The sequence below is a fragment of the Piliocolobus tephrosceles genome, chromosome 17, assembly GCF_002776525.5.
Source record: "Piliocolobus tephrosceles isolate RC106 chromosome 17, ASM277652v3, whole genome shotgun sequence".
Classification (NCBI taxonomy): Eukaryota; Metazoa; Chordata; class Mammalia; order Primates; family Cercopithecidae; genus Piliocolobus; species Piliocolobus tephrosceles.
In genome coordinates this window covers 11,936,046-11,962,031 of record NC_045450.1, presented here as the reverse complement: position 1 = coordinate 11,962,031, position 25,986 = coordinate 11,936,046, and the positions used below count along the sequence as shown (strand labels likewise).

General features: G+C 45.9%; 1 protein-coding gene and 1 long non-coding RNA gene across 2 annotated transcripts in view; one reads left to right on the top strand and one right to left on the bottom strand.

Moving 5' to 3' along the window:
* LOC111555234 overlaps positions 1 to 23,861 on the top strand; it is a 31,490-nt gene extending 7,629 nt beyond the window's left edge. Inside the window, exons 2-4 of the long non-coding RNA XR_002735461.2 lie at positions 3,984 to 4,436; positions 20,578 to 20,648; positions 23,397 to 23,861. This is a non-coding gene — a long non-coding RNA (uncharacterized LOC111555234). The remainder of the gene's footprint in view (positions 1 to 3,983; positions 4,437 to 20,577; positions 20,649 to 23,396) is intronic.
* TNFRSF17 (TNF receptor superfamily member 17) lies at positions 1,512 to 4,425 on the bottom strand. Its single transcript, XM_023231135.2, has 3 exons — positions 4,086 to 4,425; positions 3,212 to 3,358; positions 1,512 to 1,994 (listed from the first exon to the last, which is right to left on the bottom strand). The coding sequence occupies exons 1-3, from the start codon at positions 4,210 to 4,212 to the stop codon at positions 1,717 to 1,719; spliced, it is 552 nt and encodes a 183-aa protein (XP_023086903.1). The 5' UTR covers positions 4,213 to 4,425; the 3' UTR covers positions 1,512 to 1,716.
* Positions 23,862 to 25,986: the final 2,125 nt, after the last annotated feature.

Below are 25,986 nucleotides of genomic sequence, written 5' to 3'. Positions count from 1 at the left end.
TTTAACAATAAAGAGAAAAGGCCAGGCACGGTGGCTCACGCCTGTAGTCCCAGCACTTTGAGAGGCCAAGACAGGTGGATCATGAGATCAGGAGTTCAAGACCAACCTGACCAAGATGGTGAAACCCCATCTCTACTAAAAATACAAAAATTAGCTAGGCATGGTGGTGGGCACCTGTAATCCCAGCTACTCAGGAGGCTGAGGCAGAGAATTGCTTGAACCCCGGAGGCGGAGGTTGCAGTGAACTGAGATCACACCACTGCACTCCAGTCTCAGCGACAGAGCGAGACTCTGTCTCAAAAAATAAATAAATAAAATTTAAAAATAAATAGAAAAATCCGATCTTTCCCGAAATGAGTATGTATGTATATGGGAGAGAAGCGCCCTAGCCATGGAAGCGTGTTACTGGGGCTGGGCGCGATGGCTCACGCCGGTAATCCCATTACTTTGGGAGGCCAAGGCAGATGGATCACCTGAAGTCACGTGTTCAGGACCAGCCTGACCAACATGGTGAAACACCGTCTCTATTAAAAGTACAAAAATCAGCAGGGCATGTTGCCACGTGCCTGTAATCCCAGCTACTCGGGAGGCTGAGGCAGGAGAATCGCTTAAACGTGCGAGATGGAGGTTGTAGTGAGCTGTGGTCACACCACTGCACTCCAACCTGGGCAACAGAGCAGGACTCTGTCTCAAAAAAAAAAAAGAAAAGAAAGAAAGAAATTTGTTACTGAGATCTACAGAATGCTGTACTTTTTTTTTTTTCAGTAAGTCACGCGTTTAGAGGACTCTAGTGAGAAGACTGTCATGTCAGCATGTTCAAGGTGATGAGCATCAGCTACGATGATCGAGGTTGTTTGCAACAACCTCAGTGGAGAGGGGATAGTGTGGAGAAGGTCTGTGTTAAATGCTACACAGATAACACCACTGGGGACCTTAAGAAGCCCTAGTCCGGGCTGTAACAAGAACAGTCTTTTCAGAACAGGACTCCTGAATAAGTGGTATACAATTTTTAAGGACCACATATATTTGGGGCACTATGAAATCCAGCAGAAGATGAAACTGGAGGGTTTTTTTGTTTGTTTTGTTTTGAGACGGAGTCTCGCTCTGTCGCCCAGGCTGAAGTGCAGGGCGCTATCTCAGTTCATTGCAACCTCCACCTTCCAGGTTCAAGCAATTCTCCTGCCTCAGCCTCCCGAGTAGCTGGGATTACAGGCACCTACCACCATGCCCAACTAATTTTTGTATTTTTAATAGAGACAGGGTTTCACCATGTTGGCCAGGCTGGTCTCGAATTCCTAAAATGAGTTAGTATAGGCCAGGTTTGGTGGCGGGCACCTGTAACCCCAGCTACTCAGGTAATCTGCCCATCTCAGCCTTAAAACTGGAGCTTTATTATCAATAGATTAGAATTCTCTGCCCCTGTCCCACCTTTCTCTCCCACCCTCACCCCCCACACTGGTATACATGCTTGTTTTTAAAAACTCACGTTAATAAAAACTTAGATGTCGGGAAAAAAAAAAGAGTTTAATCATGAAACCAGGGAAGTTTCTACCATTAAGCTCCGAACAGTAACCTAGAGAAATATATCTAACATAAAGAGTTTCCATGGTTAGACAAAAAGCTATATCAGCACTGAAAAATATAGTCATCCTAAAGAGATCTGACACATCATCTATTCCAACAAAAAAGTGGCACTGCACGAGTCGAAATGGTTAATTACCTAGCAGAAATTGATTTCTCTATCTCCGTAACACTCAAAGCAGCTGGCAGGCTATTGTAATAGTCATTCGTTTTCGTGGTGACGAGAATGGTTGCGCCTTCCTCCATGGCTGGGAGTGGAAAGCAATGGTCAGAATCGACCTTTGGTTTGTTCTTGATGCAGTCTTCACAGGTGCATTCTTCCACCGTGTACTCCAGGCCTCTTGGAAGAACAATTTCATCACCAGTCCTGCTCTTTTCCAGGTCAATGTTAGCCATGCCCAGGAGACCTGATCCTGATTATGCAGAAACAGAAACATTAACCTAAACTTGACAGAGTGTGTGGTCATGAGAGTCTTACCGTACACATCGGGACTCAAAGCAATGTGAGAGAGATTTTTTCATTTTTTAGATATGGGGTCTTACTATGTTGCCAGGCTACATTCAAATTCCTGGGCTCAAGCAATCCTCCCACATTTGCCTCCAGAGTAGTTGGGACTACAGCTCCATGCCACCACACCTAGCTTGAAACAGATCTTTTCAGTAAAAAAGAAAGAGTATGTGCTGGGCACGGTGGCTCACATCTGTAATCCCAGCACTTTGGGAAGCCGAGGAGGGCAGATCACTTGTGGTCAGGAACTTGAGACCATCCTGGCCAACATGATGAAACCCTGTCTCTACCAAAAAGTACAAAAATTAGTCGGACGTGGTGTCACATGCCTATAGTCCCAGTTACTCAGGAGGCTGAGGTGGGAGAATTGTTTGAACCCAAGAGGCAGAGGCTGTAGTGAGTTGAGATCACGCCACTGCACTCCAGCCTGGGCCACAGAGTGAGACTCCGTCTCTAAATAAATAAATACATAATACATAAATAAATGCATACAAAAATAGGGCAATGGTTGTACATACTAGGGAATCCAATCATGAGCAAAGGTGCTGCAGAAGTATTTTTATCTTAAGAGGCACTTAAGTAGAACATTCATTTTTCTGGGGCTGGTTCTCTATTGCTTAAAAAAGATAATTATTTTTTAGATGGTTCCTTGAATAATTCAGGAGCAAGTGATTATTCATTTCTAACATTTTTCAGTAGTAAAGTGTTCACCCAAGCAAACAACACATATTTGTGTAATAACATGGCCTTAGGTCTTGACAGATACGCTTTTCCTGACAGTAGCAGACCTGGCTAGGAGTTTCTGATAATGTGGCATTTAATCAATGTGCTAACTTCAGACAAAGAGACTGATTTTCCCAAGAAAGCCTTAGTACTTTCAATAGAGTAATTAACAAGGGAAGAATCCTGGGGAAGGCTGACATTGTAGAAAATCTGCCAAGGTGTCAAAATCAGAGTGAAGATGGCTCACCTCTACCGAGCTCATTTAATATAACTATGCTCTAACACATTCAAAAGGGCTGTAATGAAGTGAAATAGTCAATGCTAAAAAAAGAAAAGGAACTGAAACTCACAATAGCCATCCCCTGGAAACAGATTTCAAAGATTCACCATCAAACCAACCTGTGTTTTTAAACTCATCCTTTAATGGTTCAGAGCTCATCTTCCTTAGCAAAAACGTTAGCACGAAAACTGCCAAAGAAATTATCAAGCTCAGTCCCAAACAGGTCCATAGAATCGCATTCATTCCTTTCACTGAATTGGTCACACCTTTATGAAAAGAATGTCAGACAGATAATGAGCTGATAACATTCACATACTTTATTGTTGTTATTATTTATTTATTTATTTTGAGATGAAGTCTTGCTCTGTTGCCCAGGCTGGAGTGCAGTGGCGTGATCTCAGGTCACTGCAACCTCCACCTCCTAAGTTCAAGCGATTCCCCTGCCTCAGCCTCCTGAGTAGCTGGGATTACAGACCTGCACCACCACGCAGCTAATTTTTGTATTTTTAGTAGAGATAAGGTTTCACCACGTTGGCCAGCCTGGTCTCAAACTCCTGTCCTCAGGTGATCCACCCGCCTCAGCCTCCCAAAGTGCTGGGATTACAGGTGTGAACCACCACACCCGGCTGTCATACTTGATTATTTTGCTAAAATAATCAATTATGGATTATTTTGATAGCAAAATAATCGAGTATGGATTTTTTCCATTCAATCACCTTAATTAATGAACATCGACTTTTAAATTCTAAATATCACTTAACTACAAGAGCTGATTTTTTTAAAAAATCTATGTTGCTAGTAGTGCTGAATCATATCGAGTTCAGTTCCAAATACTTTGTTTCCGTAAACATTAAAATTATTGCCTTGCTTCCTTTCTCTTTTTGATTCAAGAAAACTCACCATCATGCCCATTATGTTGATTCTCTGAATAAGCAGTCCACAGAGACAGAAGAGTTCACACCAATGAATAATCATTCAAGCAATATTACTTACTTGCATTACAATAACGCTGACATGTTAGAGGAGGAGTACTAGAACATCGAAGTTGACAAGGTTTGCAGTCATGCAACAAACTGTCAAAATATTCATTTTGGGAGCACTGCCGAGCCATCTGCAACATGATCACAAAAAGAAAACAAGGGAGCTACACAAAGAACAGCCTGGAAGAACAAGTAATATCTCTTCAAGAATTCCGGAGCAAATGCAGCAAGAGCAGCTAGAAGGTCGAGAACTATGAACTTGGCGTGCTTCGTGGGTTCTTACGGGGCTGTCTGTTTCTTCGCGGCAGCTAAGGATTTGAATACCACATCTAATACAAGTTTCTAAGTTTGAGTCGTGGATGGGGTAAGAGACGGGGTGTAAATATCGGGGCAAATCACATCTGAAACAGAAACTGCTATTTATAGAAGAAATTTCTCAGCCAGGTGACAGTTGCAAGATGCAGACAAGCCCACGGCATCAAGCCGTGTTCAGTAACAGTTTCTGGAACATCTGTTAATGAGCTGTACTGTGTGAGAGACGCCAGGGAGATAGACAAGACAAGGTCTGTGCTGTGCCCCTTAAGATCTTAACATTGAGGCCAGGCACAGGGTCTCACAACTGTAATCCCAGGACTTTGGGAGGTCAGGGCAAAAGGATTGCTTGAGCCCAGGAGCTCAAAACCAGCCTGGGCAACATGGCGAAACCCTGTCTTTACAAAAACATTTTAAAAATTAGTCGGGTATGGGCTGGGCGCTGTGGCTCACTCTTGTAATCCCAGCACTTTGGGAGGCCGAGATGAGTGGATCATTTGACATCAGGAGTTCTAGAACAGCCTGGCCAACATGGTGAAACCCCGTCTCTATTAAAAATACAAAAATTAGCCACGCATGGTGGCAGGCACCTATAATCCCAGCTACTCAGGTGGCTGAGTCAGGGAGACGCGTTTGAACCCAGGAGGCGGAGGTTGCAGTGAGCTGAGAGATCACGCCACTATGCTCCAGCCTGGGTGACAGAGCAAGACTCTATCTCAAAAAAAAAAAAAAAACTCTACAGGAAGATCAGAGGTGATGCACTAAGGAAGACTCACAATGCCACTGATAGAAAAAGAGACATTTAGGGTAAGAGCTCGTGGAAAGAGGGCTGAAGGGAAGATAGGTTTGGGGTATTATAATAATAATGCAATAATCTATGTTCGATTGTTGAAAATTTACAAATACAGATGAGCAGATAAAAAACCATTTTAAAAATCCACAGTCCAAGCATCCACAAGTAATCACTGCTAACACCCAGTATATCCCAGAAGTTGCAAACAGGCTTGCTGAAGTGATGTCTTTTGTTTCAACGATTCCTGAATTCTAGATAGATAGATTTATATAGTGCATTTTTCTGTTTACATAAATGGAACACTTGAATTTCCCTTTTTTTTTTTTTTTTTTTTAGACAGGGTCTCACTCTGTCGCCTGTCGCCCATGGTGAAACCCCGTCTCTACCAAAAACACAAAAAATTAGCCGGGCATGGTGGTGTGCGCCTGTAATCCTAGCTACTTGGTAGCCTGAGGCAGGACAATTGCTTGAATCCAGGAAGCCGAGATTGCAGTGAGCTGAGATCGTGCCACTGCACACTCCCGCCTGGGTGACAGAACGAGACTCTGTCTCAAAAAAAAAAAAAAAAAGGAGCCATACCTGGGAAGCCAGGAGAAGCCGGAGGAAGAAAGCTTTGATAACTCTTTGGAAAGAAAACACTATTGTGTCTGACAGATATACTTGCTCAGGTACTTAAAATCACATGGACAGTGTAGTTCACTGCGGCATCACATCTATTCATAAGAGCCTAGAACAACCTAACCGTTTGTCACTGGGAGCCTCACAATGGAAGACTATGGCCATGAAAAAGAATGAGACAGATGTGTTCTCATATGAAAGATAAATCGCTAAGTGAAAAACACAAAGTACAGATTGGGCACCGTGGCTCTCACCTGTAATGCCAGCATTTTGGTAGCCCAAGGTAGAAGGATCACTTGAGCCCAGTAGTTAGAGACAGCCTGGGCAACACAGGGAGACCCTTTCTCTACAAATAATTTAAAAATTAGCTAGGTGTAGTAGTGCGTACCTGTGGTCCCAGCTACTGGGGAGGCTGAGGTAGGAGGATCACCTGAGCCTAGGAGGTTGAGGCTGCAGTGAACCATGGTTGTGTGCTACTGCGCTCCAGCCTGGGCAACAGAGCAAGACTCTGTCTCAAATAAAATAAAATTTAAAAAAATAAAATAGGTAGCGTCTGAATAGACAGACGTAAACAGAGGCTTTATTTGCAAAGATAGAAAGACTGTCTCTGGCAATAGACAAAATCTAAAGAAAGAAAAAGACTCACTTTTCATTGAAAAATCTTTGGTAGTGTTTGAATACTTTTTTTAATAATATGATTTTTTTTTTTTTTTTTTTTGAGACAGGGTCTCCCTCTGTCACCCAGGTTGGAGAGTAGTTGTGTGATCACAGCTCACTGCAGCCTGAAATTCCTAGGCTTAGACAATCCTTCCACCTCAGCCTCCCAAGTAGCTGGGACTATGGTAGTACACCATCATGCACAGCAATTTTTTTTCTTTTTAATTTTTGTTGGGGGCCGGGTCTTGCTTTGTTGCCCAGGCAAGTCTTGAACTCCTGGCCTCAAGCGATTCTCCCACTTGAGCCTCCCAAAGTGCTGGGATTACATGTGTGAGCCACTGTGCCTGGCTAGGAGCATGATTTTGAAACAAGGATTTTTTTAAAAAGTTTTATGAGACTGGTGCTGATGTAATCACATCACCAAAAGAGTATTGTGTTTGCCCTCGCATGACATGGAAAGAACAGAGAGGAATCCAGTACTCACGCCTGCCTCAAGCTTCACTTGTTACTCACAGCTCTAAGGAAGCAAAGTGGTGCTGGAAACTCTCAAAGTCATTAATAGCTACTGTGTCTGTGTTTCAGTCTTGAGGCTGAATGCCTTCTTTTTCAGGAAATGTTGGTCTTTGCTCTTAAGGCCTTCAACTGATTGGATGAAGCCCACCCACATTATGGAGGGCAATGTCCTTTGTTGAAAGTCTACTGATTTAAGGGCCAGGCATGGTGGCTCAGGTCTGTAATCCCAGCACTTTGGGAGGCTGAGGCAGGCAGACCACTTGAGGTCAGAAGTTGAAGACCAGCCTGGCCAACATGGTGAAACCTTGTCTCCACTAAAAAAAATACAGAAATTAGCTGGGTATGGTAGCACATGCCTGTAATCCCAGCTACTCAGGAGGCTGAGGCAGGGGAATCACTTGAGCCCAGGTGGCAGAGGTTGTAGTGAGCCAAGATCATACCACTGCACTCCAGCCTGGGCAATAGAGCGAGACTCCATGTCTGAAAAAAAAAAAAAGACACGCACAATAAAAGGCCAGGTGCAGTGGCTCTTGCCTGTAATCCCAGCACTTTGGAAGGCTGAGGCAGGCAGATCACGAGGTCAGGAGTTCAAGATCAGCCTGACCAACATGGTGAAACCCCGTCTCTATTAAAAAAACAAAAATTAGCCAGGCATAGTGGTGTGTGTAATCCCGGCTACTCAGGAGGCTGAGGCAGGAGAACTGCTTGAATCCGGGAGGTGGAGGTTGCAGTGAGCCATGATTGGACTGCTGCACTCTAGCCTGGGTGAGAGAGTGAGAATCTGTCTCAAAAAAATAAAAATAAAAACAAAAAAGATGAGAGATCTCCATGAGCACATAACTAGACAAGTCCATGTGAGGACACAGCGAGAAACTGGCTGTCTACAGGACAGGAAGCGAACTCTCACCAAGCACTAAATTTGTCAGCATATTGATTTGGGACTTCCTAGTCTCCAGAACTGTGACAAATAAATCTCTGTTCTTCAGGCCAACGGTCTAAGGTATTTTGTTTTTATTTACTTTCTTTCTTTCTTTTTTTTTTTTTTTTTTTTTTTGAGGCAGAGTCTTTCTCTGTCACCCAGGCCTAAACTGCAGTGGTGCAATCTCGGCTCACTGCAACCTCTACCTCCCGGGTTCAAGTGTTTCTCCTGCCTCAGCTTCCCAAGTAGCTGGGACTACAGGCGCACACCACGCCCAACTCATTTTTGCATTTTTAATAGAAACGGGGTTTCATCACTTTGGCCAGGCTGCTCTTGAACTCCTGACCTCAAGTGATCTGCTCGCCATCACCTCCCAAATTGCTAGTTGCTGGGATTACAGACATGAGCCACTGCATCCTGGACTTTTTTTTTTTTTTTTTTCTTTTTTTAAGATGGAGTCTCGTTCTATTGCCCGGCTGGAGTGCAGTGGCATGATCTCAGCTCACTGCAAGCTCTGCCTCCCGGGTTCATACCATTCTCCTGCCTCAGCCTCCCGAGTAGCTGGGGCTACAGGTGCCTGCCACCACGCCTGGCTGGTTTTTGTATTTTTAGTAGAGATAGAGTTTCACTGTGTTAGCCAGGATGGTCTCAATATCCTGACCTCGTGATCTGCCCGCCTCAGCCTCCCAAAGTGCTGGGATTACAGGCTTGAGCCATCTTTTTTTTTCTAATAGAGACAGGGTCTCCCTCTACCAGGCTGGTCTCAAAATCCTGGGCTTAAGCGATCCTCCTGCCTCAGCCTCTCAAAGTGCTGGAATTACAGATGTGACCTGCCACGCCCAGCGGGTATTTCATTATAGCAGCCCAAGTAGACTAAGACAGACATGTTTCATGAATGAGAAATAAACCCCTGAGATGTGGGTGGTGTTTGTTACTGCAGCAAAACCTCATCTATCCTGACTGATAGAGTCCAAAGCCATTGCATTAACTCCTCTACAATACTGTCTCTTTACTTGCACTAAAAACTGCATTTTTAAAATTTATTTATTTATTTTTTTTTTTTGAGCTACAGTCTCACTCTGTCACTCAGGCTGAAATGCAGTCCCGCAATCTCAGCTCACTGCAACCTCCACCTCCCGGCTTCAAGCAATTCTCCTGCCTCAGCCTCCCGAGTAGCTGGAACTACAGGCATGTGCCAACACACCCGGCTAATTTTTGTATTGTTAGTAGAGACAGGGTTTCACCATGTTAGCCAGGCTGGTCTCGAACTCCTGACCTCAGGCAATCTGCCCACCTTGGCCTCCCAAAGTGCTAGGATTACAGGCATGGCCACTACACCTGGCAAAAACTTCTTTATGATAACTATATCTCTATACGAACGAGCAAACCATTTCTAGTGCATGCAGTTCAAAATGAAAGAAGCCTGAAAAGAACACAAAACTAACAAGAACACAAATGAACAGCAGGCAACAAGTTAGAAATACTGGCCCTCCGGCGTACTCATAAAATGCACACAGGTTAGTTTCTTCTTCAACGCAAAACAGCCTGAAGGAGGTGAGCCTTGCACTTAGGGGAGCTGGAGGAGATGAAACAGTTTGGAGCTGGGGTCTGAAAAGGAGGGAGCCCAGGAGCCCTGCTCAACGAGTCCTGCAAAGGCAGAGTCCAGTGCAAAGACCTTCTTCCTCCGTTCCTCTCCCTCGGCCTTAGATCTTTGCACATTCCTCAGAAGCCTTATTTGCTTACCAACATGAAAAGGCTAATTTGACACGGGGCCAATTCTCGAGGCTCTCTGCTCGTTTTCCACAAAGATTCCTTTGAAGATCAGCGCCTCTGAACTGCTCTCCCTCCACACTATCAGAAGTGCCACATTCTGTCAGCTTTTTAGAATTTTTCAGTGCAGCTTCACTCTGATTTCCAGGGTGCCTTGACTGTTGGCACCTGGAAGGCTCATGGTGAAGTTTAATTTTTCTCTTTTCCTTTTTTTTGGGAATGGAGTTTTGCTCTTATTGCTCAGGCTGGAGTGCAGTGGTGTGATCTCGGCTCACTGCAACCTCTGCCTCCTTGGTTCAAGCGATTCTCCAGCCTCAACCTCCCGGGTAGCTGTGATTATAGGAGCCCGCCACCATGCCCAGCTAATTTTTTGTATTTTTAGTAGAGACGGGGTTTCATCATGTTGGCTGGGCTTGTCTCGAACTCCTGACCTCTCATGTGATCCACCCACCTCAGCCTCCTAAAGTGCTGAGATTACAGGTGTGACCCACCACGCCCGGCCTAATTTTTAATTTTTTTGTAGAGATGAGGTCACACTATGTTGCCCATGACTGGTCTTAAACTTCTGGGCTCATGAGATCCTCCCGTCCAGGCCTCCCAAAGTCCTAGGATTACAGGTGTAAGCCACCACACTCAGCCTGACTTTATTATTATTTTTTTTACAGCAGTTTTAGATTCACAGCAAAATTTAAAAGAAAGTACAGAGATATCCCATATACCTCTTGTCTGTACACATGCACAGCATCCCTGATGATCAAAATCCCCCAGCAGTACGGTACATTTGTTGCAATCAACAAACCTACATTGCCAAATCATTGTCATCCAAGTCCATAGTCTACATTAGGGTTCACTCTTGGTGGCATGAGTCCATCATCATAGAATCATACAGAGTAGTTTTACTGCCCTGAAGCTCTTCTGCTTCCTTTCTCCTCATCCCTCCCCACCTAATCCCTGCAACGACTGATCTTTTTACTGTCTCCATAGTTTTGCCTTTTCCAGAATGTCATATCTTTGGAATCATACAGTATGTCAACTTTGTATTTATTTATTTATTTATTTTGAGGCAAAGTCTCTCTCTGTCGCCCAGGTTGAGTGCAGTGGCATGATCTCAGCTCACTGCAAGCTCCGCCTCCTGGGTTCATACCATTCTCCTGCCTCAGCCTCCCGAGTAGCTGGGATTACAGGTGCCCGCCACCACGCCTGGCTAATTTTTTTTTTTTTTTTTTAGTAGAGACGGGGTTTCACTGTGTTAGCCAGGATGGTCTCCATCTCCTGAGCTCGTGATCCGCCCTCCTCAGCCTCCCAAAGTGCTGGGATTACAGGCATGAGCCACTGTGCCCGGCCCAGTATGTCACGTTTTTAGATGGATTTCTTTCATTTAGTAATATGCATTTAACTTTCTTCCATGTCTTTTCACACTTTGATAGCTTATTTCTTTTTAGCCCTGAGTAATATTCCATCATCTAGATGTACCACAGCTTAGTTATCCATTCACCTACTAATGAACATCTTAGTTGCTTCCAAGTTTTGGAAATTATGAGTAAAACTGCTATAAACTTTAATTTCTTTGTCTTTTTTTTTTTTTTTTTTTTTTTGGAGACAGAGTCTCACCTTGTCGCCCAGGCTGGAGTGCAGTGGCACAATCTTGGCTCACTGCAAGCTCTGCCTCCCAGGTTCACACCATTCTCCTGCCTCAGCCTCCTGAGTAGCTGGTACTACAGGCGCCCGCCACCACGCCCGGCTAAATTTTTTTTTTATTTTTAGTAGAGATGGAGTTTCACCATGTTAGCCAGAATGGTCTCAATCTCCCGACCTCATGATCCACCTGCCTCGGCCTCCCAAAGTGCTGGGATTACAGGCGTGAGCCAGTGCACCCAGCCCCTACTGACACCTTGATTTCAGACATCTGGCTTCCAGAGTTGGGAGATAATTAATTTCTATGTTTGTTTGTTTGTTTGTTTGAAATGGGGTCTCACTCTGTTGCCCAGGCTGGAGTGCAATGGCACAGTCATAGCTCAAGGAATCCTCCTGCCTCAGTCCCCTAAGCAGCTGGGACCACAGGTGTGTATTTACTTATTTATTTATAGAGGCAAGTCTCACTGTGTTACCTAGGCTGGACTCAAACTCCTGGGATAAAGGGATCCCCCTGCCTCAGCCTGCCAAGTAGCTGAGACCACAGGTGCACGTCACCATAACTGGCTAATTTTTTTTTTAAGAGATGGGGTCTCACTGTGTTATCCAGGGTCATCCTGAACTCTGAGGCTCAAGTAATTCTCCCACCTCAGCCTCCCAAAATGCTGGGATTACAGGCATGAGCCACTGTGCCCAGTTTTTTTTTGTTGTTGTTTTTTCTGTTTGTTTGTTTGTTTTGTTTTGACACCAAAGTTGTGGTCCTTTGTTACAGGGAAAGAAGGAAGGAAAGAAAGAGGCAGGGAGGGAGGGAGAGAGGGAGGGAAGAAGGGAGGAAGGAAGGAAGGAGAGAAAGAAAGAAAAGAAAGAAATAGAATGAAAGAAAGAGAAAGGAAAGAAAGAAAGGGAAGGAAGGAAGGAAGGAAGTTTAACATATAGGCAAGGCTCAGTGGCTCATGCCTGTAACCCCAACACTTTGGAAGGCTGAGGACAGGCTGTGTCAGCAAGACCCTGCTCTCTCTGAAGCTTCTACGCAAGGATCCTAGCAAACAAATGCAGAAGGTCAGATTCAGTCTGGAACCCATCAGGTAGAGAGAAGGCAGTCCTGTGACCCAGCTGGGAAGAGTGCCCTAGGCAAAGGGGACTGTAACAGTGATACCCCTGAGGCAAGGAGGGACTCAGTTGACCTGGAGGACCTGTAAGAGGCCCTGTGTGCATGTTGGAAGTGAGAATAGAGGGGTGAGCAGGTCACCGATCAGGCAGGACCCTGAAGGATTAGGAGTCAGGGTTTTAGTCCCAGTGCACTGGGAGGCCCTGGTGCATTTGGAGAAAGGGAGTGTTGTGGTCCAATTACAGCATAGAAACTATTTCACTTAACTCTGTGGTGACAAGGAACATAGATTTGGTGCTAAACTGCTGGGGTAGGGGTGGAGGGGTGTGTGTGGTGTGTGTGTGTTCTAACGACACTGTATTAGCCTAAATTCCCTGGAGAATGGAGCCTTAGGCAAGGATGGAAGTGCTAACGCTTTATCTGGGAGACGCAAACAGGGCAGGAACGATGAGAGAAAAGGAAAGTGAAGAAAGGGAGGATGGGAAGTGATATAAATAATGAGGGCTATGGGCAGAATTGGGTCCCCCCAAAATTCATAGGTTGAATTTGTTTCTTCCTTTTTTTTTGAGACAGAGTCTTGCTCTGCCACCCAGGCTGAAGTACAGTGGCATGATCATAGCTCACTGCAGCCTCGACCTCCTGGACTCAAGTGATCCTCCCACCTCAGCCTCCTGAGCAACGGGGACCATGGGCACACACCACCACACCCAGCTAATTTTTTTCTTTCCCTTCTTTTTTTTTTTTTTTTTTTGAGACAGAGTCTCACTCTGTTGCCCAGACTAGAGTGCAGTGGTGCGATCTCAGCTCACTGCAACCTCTGCCTCCTGGGTTCAAGCGATTCTCCTGTCTCAGCCTCCTGAGTAGCTGGGATTGCAGTTGCATGCCACCACACCTGGCTAATTTTTGTGTTTTTAGTAAAGACAAGGTTTCGCCATGTTGGACAGACTGGTCTTGAACTCCTGACCTCAAGTGATCAGCCCACTTCGGCCAACCAAAGTGCTGGGATTACAGGTGTGAGCCACTGCACCCAGCCATCACTACCGTTCTTATATTCCGAGTTAGAACAGAACATCCCTTTCATTAGATGGCTGGTACTTTTCAGAAAAGAAATTGACCATTATTCAATTGACATTTATTCATGTTTGTATCAACCTCTGCTCCATCACCTAGCAAATGTTTTGCCTATGGGAGCCATCTGGTAGAGACTTGTTTTGTTTTGTTTTGTTTTTTGGTGGTTTTTTTTTTTTTTTTGAGACCAAGTCTCGCTCTGTCGCCCAAGCTGGAGTGCAGTGGCACGATCTCGGCTCACTGCAAGCTCCGCCTCCTGGGTTCATGCCATTCTCCTGTCTTGCCCTCCTGAGTAGCTGGGACTACAGGCACGTGCCACCACACCCGGCTGATTTTTTTTTATTTTTAGTAGAGACGGGGTTTCACCATGTTAGCCAGGATGGTCTCGATCTCCTGACTTGTTAAGTAAGTCTATATCCTGTTGTAGGGTGTTAGCCCAAAACACTCCCTGGAGCAGGCATCCTAGCTTGTTTTTCTCCTGCCCTCTCCCTACCCCGAGAACCACGCACCCTGTTTCCAGTAGCACCCGTTTAGAACCCATCCCTGCCGCATTCTCTGTCATTGAGATTCTGGTGGGGTCTTTAACCACCATTCCTCCTTCTCCCATCACCTGCCTGGTTTCAGTGGCTGGTGCCCATAATACTCTAAAATATAACCGATTACCATCCCTTGGCCTCCAGTCTATGGGTGCAGCTTTTAACTCCACCAGAGTCCCTGAACCACAACAAGCTTTTTGCTGAGACATTTGAGAAGGAGCCCCTTGTTGCCTTTCCTACTGAATTTGAGAGGGTGGCTGCAACCATTTCATGACCCACTGGCCAGACTTGGTCTCAAAATTGAGCCATGAAACAGAAGGCTGGATCTGAGATGTAAAGAGGGAGAAACAAGCCGTGCCTGGAGTTATGTGAGCGAATACATTCCTTTTTTGCTTAAATCAGTTTGGTTTGTCTTTCTAGCACTATTTATTTACTTATTTATTGGTTTATTTGACAGGGTCTCGCTCTATTGTACAGGCTGGAGTACAGTGGTGCGATCTCAGCTCACTACAAACTCCCCCTCCCAGGTTCAAGCGATTCTCCTGCCTCGGCCTCCCAGGTACCTGAGACTGCAGGTGCACACCACCATGCCTGACTAATTTTTGTATTTTTCATAGAGACAAGGTTTTGCCATGTTGCCTAGGCTGGTCTCGAACTCCTGACTTCAGGTGATCTGCCCACCTTGGGCTCCCAAAGTGCTGGGATTATAGGTGCAAGCCACTATACCCAGCTGGTTTTCTAGCACTTTAGACAGAAAGAAAGTGGAATGATTGACACCGAATAGGCCATGCTGGCCAGGTATGGTGGCTTATGCCTGTAATCCCAACACTGGAAGGCCAAGGCAGCACGATTGTTTGAGTCCAGGAGTTTGAGACAAGACTGGGCAACATAGTGAGACCTTGTCCCTACAAAAAAAAAAAAAATTAGCAAGACATGGTCATGCATGCCTGGAGTCCCAGCTACTCAGGAGACAAAGGTGGGAGAATTTCTTGAGCCTGGGAGGTCAAGGCTGCAGTGAGCCGGGATCACACCCCTGCACTCCAGCCTAGATGACAGAGTATGACCTTGTCTCAGGAAAAGCAAAACAATGTAAGCAAAAGCAAAACATGTGGGTATAATATTTACAATTACCATGAGACACATTTACTCATAGCAATAATTGCCAATGTTTCACTCTGAGGCACTTGAAAGAAGGCAACAGTAGCATAAGAATTTAGAACTTTGAAATCCCAGCACTTTGGGGGGCCAAGGCAAGGTGGGTGGGTCACTTGAGGTCAGAAGTTTGAGACCAGCCTGGACAACATGGCAAAACCCCATCTCTACTAAAAATACAACAATTAGCCTGGTGTGGTGGCAGGCACCTATAGCCCCGCCTATTGGGGAGGCTGAGGCAGCAGAATCGCTTGAACCCAGGAGGTGGAGGTTGTAGTGAGTCAAGATTGTACCACTGCACTCCAGCCTGGGCGATAGAGCAAGAATCTGTCTCAAAAAAAAAAAAAAAGCCAGGCACGGTGGCTCAAGCCTGTAATCCCAGCACTTTGGGAGGCCGAGATGGGTGGATCACGAGGTCAGGAGATCGAGACCATCCTGGCTAACACAGTGAAACCCCGTCTCTACTAAAAAATACAAAAAACTAGCCGGGCAAGGTGGCGGCCGCCTGTAGTCCCAGCTACTCGGGAGGCTGAGGCAGGAGAATGGCGTGAACCTGGGAGGCGGAGCTTGCAGTGAGCTGAGATCCGGCCACTGCACTCCAGCCTGGGCAACAGAGCGAGACTCCGTCTCCAAAAAAAAAAAAAAAAAGAATTTAGAACTTTGTGCTAGAAGAAGACTTGCAAGAGCTATGTCCAGAGGGACAACATAGAAGTCTCCATAAGAATATCCATTCAGGGCCAGGCACAGTGGCTCACACCTGTAATCCCAGCAGTTTGGGAAGCCAAGGTGGGTGGAGGATCACCTGAGGTCAGGAGTTAGAGACCAGCCTGACCAACAAGGTGAAATTTTGTCTCTACTAAAAATACAAAATTAGCTGGGTGTGGTGGCACACGCCTGTAATCACAGCTACTTGGGAGGCTGAGGTAGGAGAATCACTTGAACCCGCGAGGTGGAGGTTGCAGTGAGTGAGATCATGCCATTGCACTCCAGCCTGGGCAGCAAGAGGAAAACTCCATCTCAAAAAGGAAAGAATATCCATTCAGTCTTCAAATTTCTATTAAGTGCCATCTATTTGCCAGATACTGTACAAGTCTCTGGAAGCAGAGAAGTAAACAAAATAATTACAATAGACTGGCAACGGTGGCTTATACCTGTAGTCCCAGCACTTGGGGAGGCCCAGGTAGAAGGATCACTTGAGCCCAGGAGTTTGAGACCAGCCTGGCCAATATGGTGAAACCCCATCACTACTAAAAATACAAAAATTAGGCCAGGCGCAGTGGCTCATGCCTGTAATCCCAGCACTTTGGGAGTCCAAGGCGGGTGGATCACGAAGTCAGGAGTCAAGACCAGCCTGACCAAGATGGTGAAACCCCGTCTCTACTAAAAACACAAAAAATTAGCCAGGCATGGTGGCAGGTGCCTGTAATCCCAGCTGCTCAGGAGGCTGAGGCAGAGAATTGCTTGAACCCGGGAGGCAGAGGTTGCAGTGAGCCAAGATAGTGCCAGTGCACTCCATCCTACCTCAGCCTCCCAAGTAACTGAGATCACAGGCACCCACCACCACACCCACCTAAGTTTTGTATTTTTAGTACAGACAGGGTTTCACCGTATCGGCCAGGCTGGTCTCGAACTCCTGACCTCGTGATCTGCCCGCCTAGGCCTCCCAAAGTGCTGGGATTGCTTGCGTGAGCCACCACGCCCGGCCTAATGCACACTTTCTTTCCCTGACTTGAGCTGTCATTTAGATACAAGCGCAACTGCACAACACAGGGAACTTTCCAACAGGCAGTAATCACCGTGGTTTGAGGTCCCGGAAAAGTCCCTTTATGATCATGCAGGCTTGGTCAGGTTCCTTTTTTTTTTTTTTTTTTGAGATGGAATTTTGCTCTTGTTGCCCAGGCTGAAGTGCAACGGCGCGATCTCGGCTCACCACAAACTCCGCCTTCCAGGATCAAGTAATTCTGCCTCAGCCTCCCAAGTAGCTGGGATTACAGGAACCTGCCACCACGCCTGGCTAATTTTGTATTTTTAGTAGAGATGGGGTTTGTCCATGTTGGTCAGGCTGGTCTCAAACACCCGACCTCAGGTGATCTGCCCGCCTCGGCCTCCCAAAGTGCTGGGATTACAGGCATGAACCACCACGCTTGTCTTTTTTTTTTTTTTTTTTTTTTTTGAGATAGGTCTTTCTCTGTCACCCAGCCTAAAGTACAGTGGTGGGATCATGGCTCAGTGCAGCCTCCACCTCCAGGGCTCAAGCAGTCTTCCCTCCTCAGCCTCCCAAGTAGCTGAGACTACAAGTATACATCACCATGCTCGGCTACATTTTTTTTTTTTTTTCAGAGATGGGAGTCTCACTACGTTTCCCAGGCTGGTCTTGAACTCCTGGGCTTAAGCGATCCTCCCGCTTAGGCCTCCCGAAGTGCTGGGATTACAGGCATGAGCCACCATGCCCAGCCCATTTTATTTTACTTTAATACCAGCTTTGAGATATCATTCACATACCGTAAAGATAACTCTTGGTTTTGGTTTTGGTTTTGAGACAGGTCTCATTCTGTTGCCCAGGCTAGAGGGCAGTGGCACAATCATACTTCAGTGCCGCCTCTACCTCCTGGGCTCACTCCCACCTCAACCTCCTGAGTAGCTGGGACCAATGGTGCACGCCACCACACCTGGTTAATATTTCAATTTTTTTGTAGAGATGGGGTCTCCCTTTGTTGCTGAGGCTGGTCTTGAACTCCTGGGCTCAAGGGATCATCCCGCCTCAGCCTCCCATAGTGTTGAGATTACAAGGCATGAGCCACCACATCCAGCAAGATCACTCTCTTAACGTGTATGGCTGGGTGGGGTGGCTCACGCCTCCCAGCACTTTGGGAGTCCGAGGCAGCCAGATCGCTTGAGCCCAGGAGTTCGAGACCAGCCTAGGCAACATGGCAAAACCCTGTCTCTACCAAGAAAAATAGAAAAATTAGCCAAGCACATTGATACACGCCTGTAGTCCCAGCTACTCAGGGGAGGCTGAGGTGGGAGGATCGCTTAAGCCCAGGAGGCAGCAGTGAGCAAATCCAGGCAATTACAGCCAGACCCTGTCTCAAAAATAAAAAATAGTAAAGAAATAAATAAAGTACATAATTAGGTGAATTTTAGCGTATTCATAGACTCATGCATCAATCATGGTTACCTAATTCCACAACATTTCCATTAGCCCCAACATAAACCTTGTCCCCACTAGCAGTCACTCTCCATTCCCCCTCCTCCAGCCCCTGACAACCACTAACCTGCTTTCTTCCTCTGTGGATTTGCTTATTCTGGACATTTCATATAAATGGAATCATACAGTATCATACAGTAGATGGTCTTTTGTGTCCGGCTTCTTTCACTTCACATAATGATTTCAAGGTTCATCCATGCTGTAGCATGAGTCAGTACTTCAGTCCTTCCTACGGCTGAATAATAGTCTGTTCTTTGGATATACCAAATTTTGTTCATGTATTCATCAGTTCATGGGTATTTGGGTTATTTTCACTTTCTAGCTATTATGAATAATGCTGCTATGAGCATTCATGTACATCTTTATGGGAACAGGTTTTCTGTGTGTATACATATATTTTTTGTTTGTTTTGTTTTGTTTTTGAGATGGAGTCTCGCTCTGTTACCCAGGCTGTAGTGCAGTGGCACAATCTCAGCTCACAGCAACCTCTGGCTCCCAGATTTAAGCAATTCTTGTGCCTTAGCCTCCCAAGTAGCTGGGACTACAGGCATGTGCCACCACACCTGGCTAATTTTTGTGTTTTTAGTAGAGACAGGATCTTACCATGTTGCCCAGGCTGGTCTCAAACTCATGACCTCAAGTGATTTGCCTGTCTCGGCCTCCCAGGGTGCTGGGATTACAGGCGTGAGCCCCCGTGCCAGGCCTAGAACTCGTTTTTTTAGAAGGATCCTAGCATTCATCCATTCATGAGCTCAGAGCCTTCATGACTTAATCACCTCTTAAAAAATCTCACCTCCCAACACTGTTGCACCAGGAATTCAGTTTCCAACGCGTGAACTTTGGGGGACATATTCAAACCACAGCACTGCCTGAGGCCTCAATTCTACCCTCCCAGCCTATGGCGCTTTGGCCAAAAGCCTCTCTGTTTCTCTTATTAACTTTTAGGAGAATTTCTAATTTTAGTAAATGGTAATGACCAGCATGCTCACTTTGCTGAGAGCTCTCCTGGGCTGGCTAGAACGTCAAGGCCTGTTCGTATTTCCGTTTTCAGTCATTTATTCCCTTCCCCGCTGGACCTATTTTTAAAATTTACCAAATCAAACAAAAGCAGTTTCAGAAAAACAGCTGGCCACATCACAGTTTGGTTCAGTTCTACAGAAAGTCTGATTCTGTGAAAGCTCTTTAAAAAAGAAAGGGGCCAGGTGCAGCGGCTCACGCCTGTAATCCCAGCACTTTGGGAGCCTGACGCAGGCGGGTCATGAGGTCAGGAGTTTGAGACCAGCCTGGCCAACGCAGTGAAACCACTTCTCTACTAGAAATACAAAAAATTAGCTGTGTGTGGTGGAGGGCACGAGTAATCCCAGCTACTTGGGAGGCTGAGGCAGGAGAATCGCTTGAACCCGGGAGGTGGAGATTGCAGTGAGCCAAGATCGCACCACTGCCCTCCAGCCTGGGCAACAGTGCGAGACTCTGTCTTAAAAAAAAAAAAAAAAACAGAAAGTTCCCACCAATTTAGCCTTTCCAATCAATGAGAGCTGCCAACCTTATTAAGTAGTGAGAGCTTTGGTGAGAGCTCTGAGTCAATAGGATTGCAGTTACAATATTTAAATTCAAATTCTTTTCACATATGAGTTTTTTTTTTTTTTTTTTTTTTTTGCAGCTAATAGATATTTCCTTTACCTGGCACTCGATTCCCCACATCTGATATGTGATAATAAAATTATGAATATATGAATAATTTGTACACATTAAATTTTGCAATTGCTCTGAAAAGTGTTACCATGCATTTTAAATATTATTTTTGAAATTTCCTGATTAAGAGGTTTTCAGAAATGGGGAGCATCAGTTTGGAGCTATGATTAAAATGAATTCCTTTATCTCTACGTTTAAGATTCTGTCGATGGTGCAGACGACATGATTTTAATGTAAATGTGAGCCTACTTTTAAGTCTTTTACTTAATGTGTTTTCATTGTGAATCTAATGATATGCAAACTCAAGCTTTCAAAATAGATGTCTCTTCCACGTTTCGACAGGCCGAAATGCTAGGCAAACTCTGCTTTTTTCATTATTTTAACAGTTATTGGAAAAGTTCACTTTGGAAATGTGATTTTTCTAACACTTATTGCCATCCTCACAGAGGATTCATTTTGTATAGCCTTGTGTCTAGCTTCAATACAAAACAAATGCTGACCTAAATAATGAAAGCTTGCATTCACAGGGCTCTTGGGAGATGCTGGGTGCTGTGCTGCGTGTTTTGCAACGAGCTGATCTTCTCATCAATCCGGTAAGGTAGGTGCAATTCTTATTATTACTCCCATTCCACAGATGAGTAGGCTAAGGCTGAGGCTGAAAAGTTACAGCTCTTGCCCAAGGTCCAACAGCAAGAATAGGGCAATGGGGCCAGGCGCAGTGGCTCACACCTGTAATCCTGTCACTTTGGGAGGCTGAGGTGGGAGGATCAGATGAGCCCAGGAGTTCAAGACCAGCCGGGCAATGTAGTGAGACCTCATCTCTACTAAAAAAAATTTTTTTAAATTACCCAGGCATGATGGCACACACCTTTAGTCCCAGTCACTCAGGAGGCTGAGGCAAGCAGATTGCTTGAGCCTAAAAATTTGAGACAGCAGTGACCTATGACCGTGCCACTGCGCTCCAGCCTGGGTGACAGAGACCATGTCTAAAAGAAAAGAGTAGGGTGGCCGGGCGCGGTGGCTTAAACCAGTAATCCCAGCACTTTGGGAGGCCGAGACAGGCGGATCACGAGGTCAGGAGATCCAGACCATCCTGGCTAACACGGTGAAACCCCGTCTCTACTAAAAAATACAAAAAACTAGCCGGGTGAGGTGGCGGGCGCCTGTAGTCCCAGCTACTCCGGGAGGTTGAGGCAGGAGAATGGCGTAAACCCGGGAGGCGGAGCTTGCAGTGAGCTGAGATCTGGCCACTGCACTCCAGCCTGGGCGACAGAGCGAGACTCCGTCTCAAAAAAAAAAAAAAAAAAGAGTAGGGCAACAGGTAAAAACTAAAGAGTTTAAAGTAGAAAAGTGAGATCAGATTTGTGTTAAAAAGAGGAGAAAAGGTAGATGAAAAGCTGTTATAATAATTCAGTGGAAGCAATGGACAGGATTTAGAGTGATGAGCCCAAGACAAGCTAAAGTTGATTAAATGGTACAGTGGACTAGATGTGAAAGAAATGATTCACCCAAAAAAATTTAGGCAAGGCACGGCGGCTCATGCCTGTAATCCCAGCACTTTGGGAAGCCAAGGAGGGCAGATCACTGGAGGTCAGGAGATGGAGACCAGCCTGGTCAACATGGTGAAACTCTGTCTCTACTAAAAATAGAAAAATTAGTTGGGTGTGGTGGCGGGCACCTGTAATCCCAGCTACTCGGGAGGCTGAGGCAGGAGAATCCCTTGAACCCAGAAGGCAGAGGTTTCAGTGAGCCGAGATTGCGCCACTGCACTCCAGCCTGGGAGACAGACTGAGACTCCATCTTAGGAAAAAAAAAAAAAAAAAAAAGCCTATTCTGCCTGTTTCGTGAGAAGAGACTGCCATGGAGACAGAGGGGAAGCTGCAGACAGTTAATTCTTATTAACTGTAGGTGCAATTCTTATTATTACTCCCATTCCACAGATGAGTAGGCTAAGGCTGAGGCTGAGAAGTTACAGCTCTTGCCCAAGGTCCAACAGCAAGAATAGGGCAACGGCGCCAGGTGCAGTGGCTCACACCTGTAATCCCGGCACTTTGGGAGGCTAAGGCAGGAGGATCAGATGAACCCAGGAGGTCAAGACCAGCCTGGCCAACATAGTGAAACCCCGTTTCTACAAAACTACAAAAGTTGGCTGGGCGTGGTAGCTCACAAGGTCCCAGCCTTTGGGAGGCCAAGGCAGGTGGATCACGATGTCAGGAGATGGAGACCATCCTGGCTAATACAGTGGAACCTTGTCTCCACTAAAAATACAAAACTTAGCCGGGCACGGTGGCACACACCTATAGTCCCAGCTACTCGGGAGGCTGAGGGAGGACAATCGCTTGAACCCAGAAGGTGGAGGTTTCAGTGAGCTGAGATTGCACCACTGCACTCCAGCCTGGGCAACACAGCGAGATTCCATCTCAAAAAATAAAAATAAAAAATAAACAGATGTGGTGGCACATACCTGTAATCCCAGACACTTGGGAGGCTGAAGCAGGAGAATCGCTTGAACCACTGCACTCCAGCCTGGGCGACAGAGCAAGACTCCATCTTGAAAGAATAGCAATAATAATTAATTAATTAATTAAAAATAAAAACAATAGCCATCTTGGCAACAATTGGTGCTGCCTAAATGAGGAGGCAGGGCCAGCTGTGGAGCCCTCCTGGGGGCCTGGCCAGCAGGGTACCTGTCCTCCACCCCCTAGTGCCTGGTACCCCTGGGGTGAAGCCAGCTGAGCATGGAGACTGAGAGCCTGCCAAGAGCAAGAGAGGTTTTCAGGAGGGGACCTGGAGAAGCCTGGTTCCAATGCCAGCATGAGCGTCCGGTTCTCAGTCAGTGTCCCTCCTGGGCATTCTGCAGGAAATCTTCTCTTCTCTTCGCTTCTCTTCTCTTCTCTTTTCTTTTCTTCAGACAGAGTCTCACTCTGTTGTCCAGGCTGGAGTGCAATGGTACAATCTCAGCTCACTACAACCTCCACCTCCTGGGTTCAAGCAATTCTCCTGCCTCAGCCTCCCAAGTAGCTGGGACTACAGGTGCCTGCCACCACATCCGGCTAATTTTTGTGTTTTTAATAGAGACAGGGTTTCACCACGTTGACCAGGCTGGTCTCAAACTCCTGACCTCAGGTGATCCGCCCGCCTCAGCCTCCCAAAGTACTGGGATTACAGGTGTGAGCCACGGCGCCCTGCAAGAGATCATTTCTCATCCGGACGGCTACTGAGAGCAGGACCCCAGAGAGTGTTCATTTTTGAGTGCAATGTGGGAACCAGGCCTTGAACCCACCCTGTGGGATTTCCACTAAGAGCCCACAGAGCCGGGTTCAAGGCTTGGTTCTCCCACTTACAGGGCTTGAGCAATTCACTTTCCCTCCCTGACTCTTGGTGACCTGTGCTGTGAAATAGAGAGAGACACCTACCACCTGCTGTCAGAGCCCATCAAGGTAAGAACACAAGAGGGAGGTGCCCATCAACATGGGTCCTCTTCATGGAGGAGGGGCAGAGGAAAGATTCATGTATGATTAATGACTGGCGGCAATTTCCTGCCTGCCTTTGAAATGAATCAAAAATAAGTGAAAAAGCATGGCTGAGGCAAAGCATTTGGGTCTGCAGGGACTCTGCAGTGGACCAGAGGAGGCCTGGGGCTGGCTGAGTCATCTAAGTGGGTGATCGGTTTTTTCCTGTTTTCAAAACGAGAGCCAGGTTCCAGAGGGGATAGGTGGAGTGGGATTAAACGTTTCCCGCCAAGCATCCTCGCAGTGGAAGCCTTCCCAAGCAGCATCATTGGGTAAATTTCCGTTGCCACTATCTGAAAGAACTGGGAGGAGGAATGGCAAATTTCTTTTTTCTTTTTTTTTCTTTTTCTTTCTTTCTTTCTTTTTTTTTTGAGACAGAATCTCTCTCTGTCACCCAGGCTGGAGTCCAGTGGTGCAATCTTGGCTCACTGCAACCTCAGCCTCTTGGGTTCGAGCAATTCTCCTGCCCCAGCCTCCCAAGTAGCTAGCTGGGAATACAGGGGTGTGCCACCACACCTGGCTTTTTTTTTTTTTTTTTTGGATTTTTAGTAGAGACAGGGTTTCACCATGTTGGCCAGGATGGTCTCGATCTTCTGACCTCATGATCCACCTGCCTCAGCCTCCCAAAGTGCTGGGATTGCAGGCATGAGCCACCACGTCCAGCTGGAATGGCAAATTTCAATTTTTTTTTTTTTTTTTGAGACAGAGTCTCGCTCTGTGGCCTGGGCGGGAGTGCAGTAGCCGGATCTCAGCTCACTGCAAGCTCCACCTCCCGGGTTCACGCCATTCTCCTGCCTTGGTCTCTCCCGAGTAGCTGGGACTACAGGCGCCCGCCACCTCGCCCGGCTAGTTTTTTGTATTTTTTAGTAGAGACGGGGTTTCACCATGTTAGCCAGGATGGTCTCAATCTCCTGACCTCGTGATCCGCCCGCTTCGGCCTCCCAATGTACTGTGATTACAGGCTTGAGCCACCGCACCCGGCCTGGAATGGCAAATTTCTTATCCAAAGATAGTGTCTCTCTAAATCTCAAAACCTTTTTTTTTTTTTTTTTTTTTTGAGACAGAGTTTCACTCAGTCACCTAGGCTAGAGTACAGTGGTACCATCTTGGTTCACTGCAAACTCCACCTCCCAGGTTCAAGTGATTCTCATGCCTCAGCCTCCAGAGTAGCTTGGATTACAGGCATGTGCAACCACAGCTGGCTAATTTTTGTATTTTTAGTAGAGATGGAGTTTCACCATGTTGGCCAGGCTGGTCTCGGACTCCTGGCCTCAATCCACAATGCTGGGATTGTAGGTGTGAGCCACTGCGCCCAGCCTAATTCTGAAATCTTTATAGCTGAAATGATTACTACAAAATAATACAAGAAAAGCAGATGTAGTTACGTGTATAGAGTAGACCACGTCAGCCTGACTTGATGGGTGATGGGTATGTGAGGGGTTTTTTTTTAATCAATAAAAGTTTGTTGTTTTTAATAGCAAAAAGTTATTTTAAATATAATGTCCAGTACTCAATATGTATCGAGTCTTTTTTCTTTTTTTAAAAAATTTTTATTTCTCAATTATACCTAAAAGAGACCTTTTAAAGTTAATATTCGTTTTTTTTTTTTTTTTTTTTTTTTTTTTTTTTTTTAGGGACAGAGTTTTACCTTGTCACCCAGGCTGGAGTGCAGTGGTGCAATCATAACTCACTGTAACCTTAAACTCCTGGGTTCAAGTGAGTCTTCTGCCTCAGCCTCCCCAGAAGCTGGGATTATAGGCATGTAACCACAACTGGCTAATTTTTTTTTTTTCAGAGATGGGGTCTCCCTATGTTGCCCAGGCTGGTCTCAAACTTCTCATCTCAAGTGATCCTCCTACTTCAGTCTTCCAAAGTGTTGGGATTAACCACCACACCTGGCCTAAAATTAATATTCTTTAACGAAGCAATTCCACTTTTAGGAATTTCGCATGAAAGAGATGCAAAGCAGATTACTAGAAAGAGCTGGGTGGTTTTTAATTGCAAAAAAATTGGAAATAACCAAAATGCCTATTAATAAAAGACTGCTTAAAAATTATAGTATGCCTGATCAATAGAATGGTAGGCACTGTTTACAAAAAAAAAAGATGATATGAGGCTGGGTGCGGTGGCTCATGCCTGTAGTCCCAGGACTTTGGGAGGCCGAGGTGGGCAAATCACTTGAGGTCAGGAGTTGGAGACTAGCCTGGCCAACTTGGTGACACCCCGTCTCTGCTAAAAATACAAAAACTAGCCGGGCATGTTAGCGTGCACCTATAATCCCAGCTATTCGGGAAGCTGAGGCAGGAGAATTGCGCCACTGCATTCCAGCCCAGACCACAGAGCAAGAGACTCCGTCTCAAAAAAAAAAAAATTAAAGTAAATAAATAAGTAAATAAAACAAAGGATGATATGAAAGCAAAAAAT

Excerpts from the sequence above, each read along its gene's own strand:
- TNFRSF17 (XM_023231135.2), bottom strand. The coding sequence starts at position 4,212 with ATGTTGCAGATGGCTCGGCAGTGCTCCCAAAATGAATATTTTGACAGT. Across the intron at positions 3,359-4,085 it reads TCAGCGTTATTGTAATGCAA|GTGTGACCAATTCAGTGAAA; the intron begins GTAAGTAATATT and ends CTTTTCATAAAG. Across the intron at positions 1,995-3,211 it reads GGATGAGTTTAAAAACACAG|GATCAGGTCTCCTGGGCATG; the intron begins GTTGGTTTGATG and ends CTGCATAATCAG.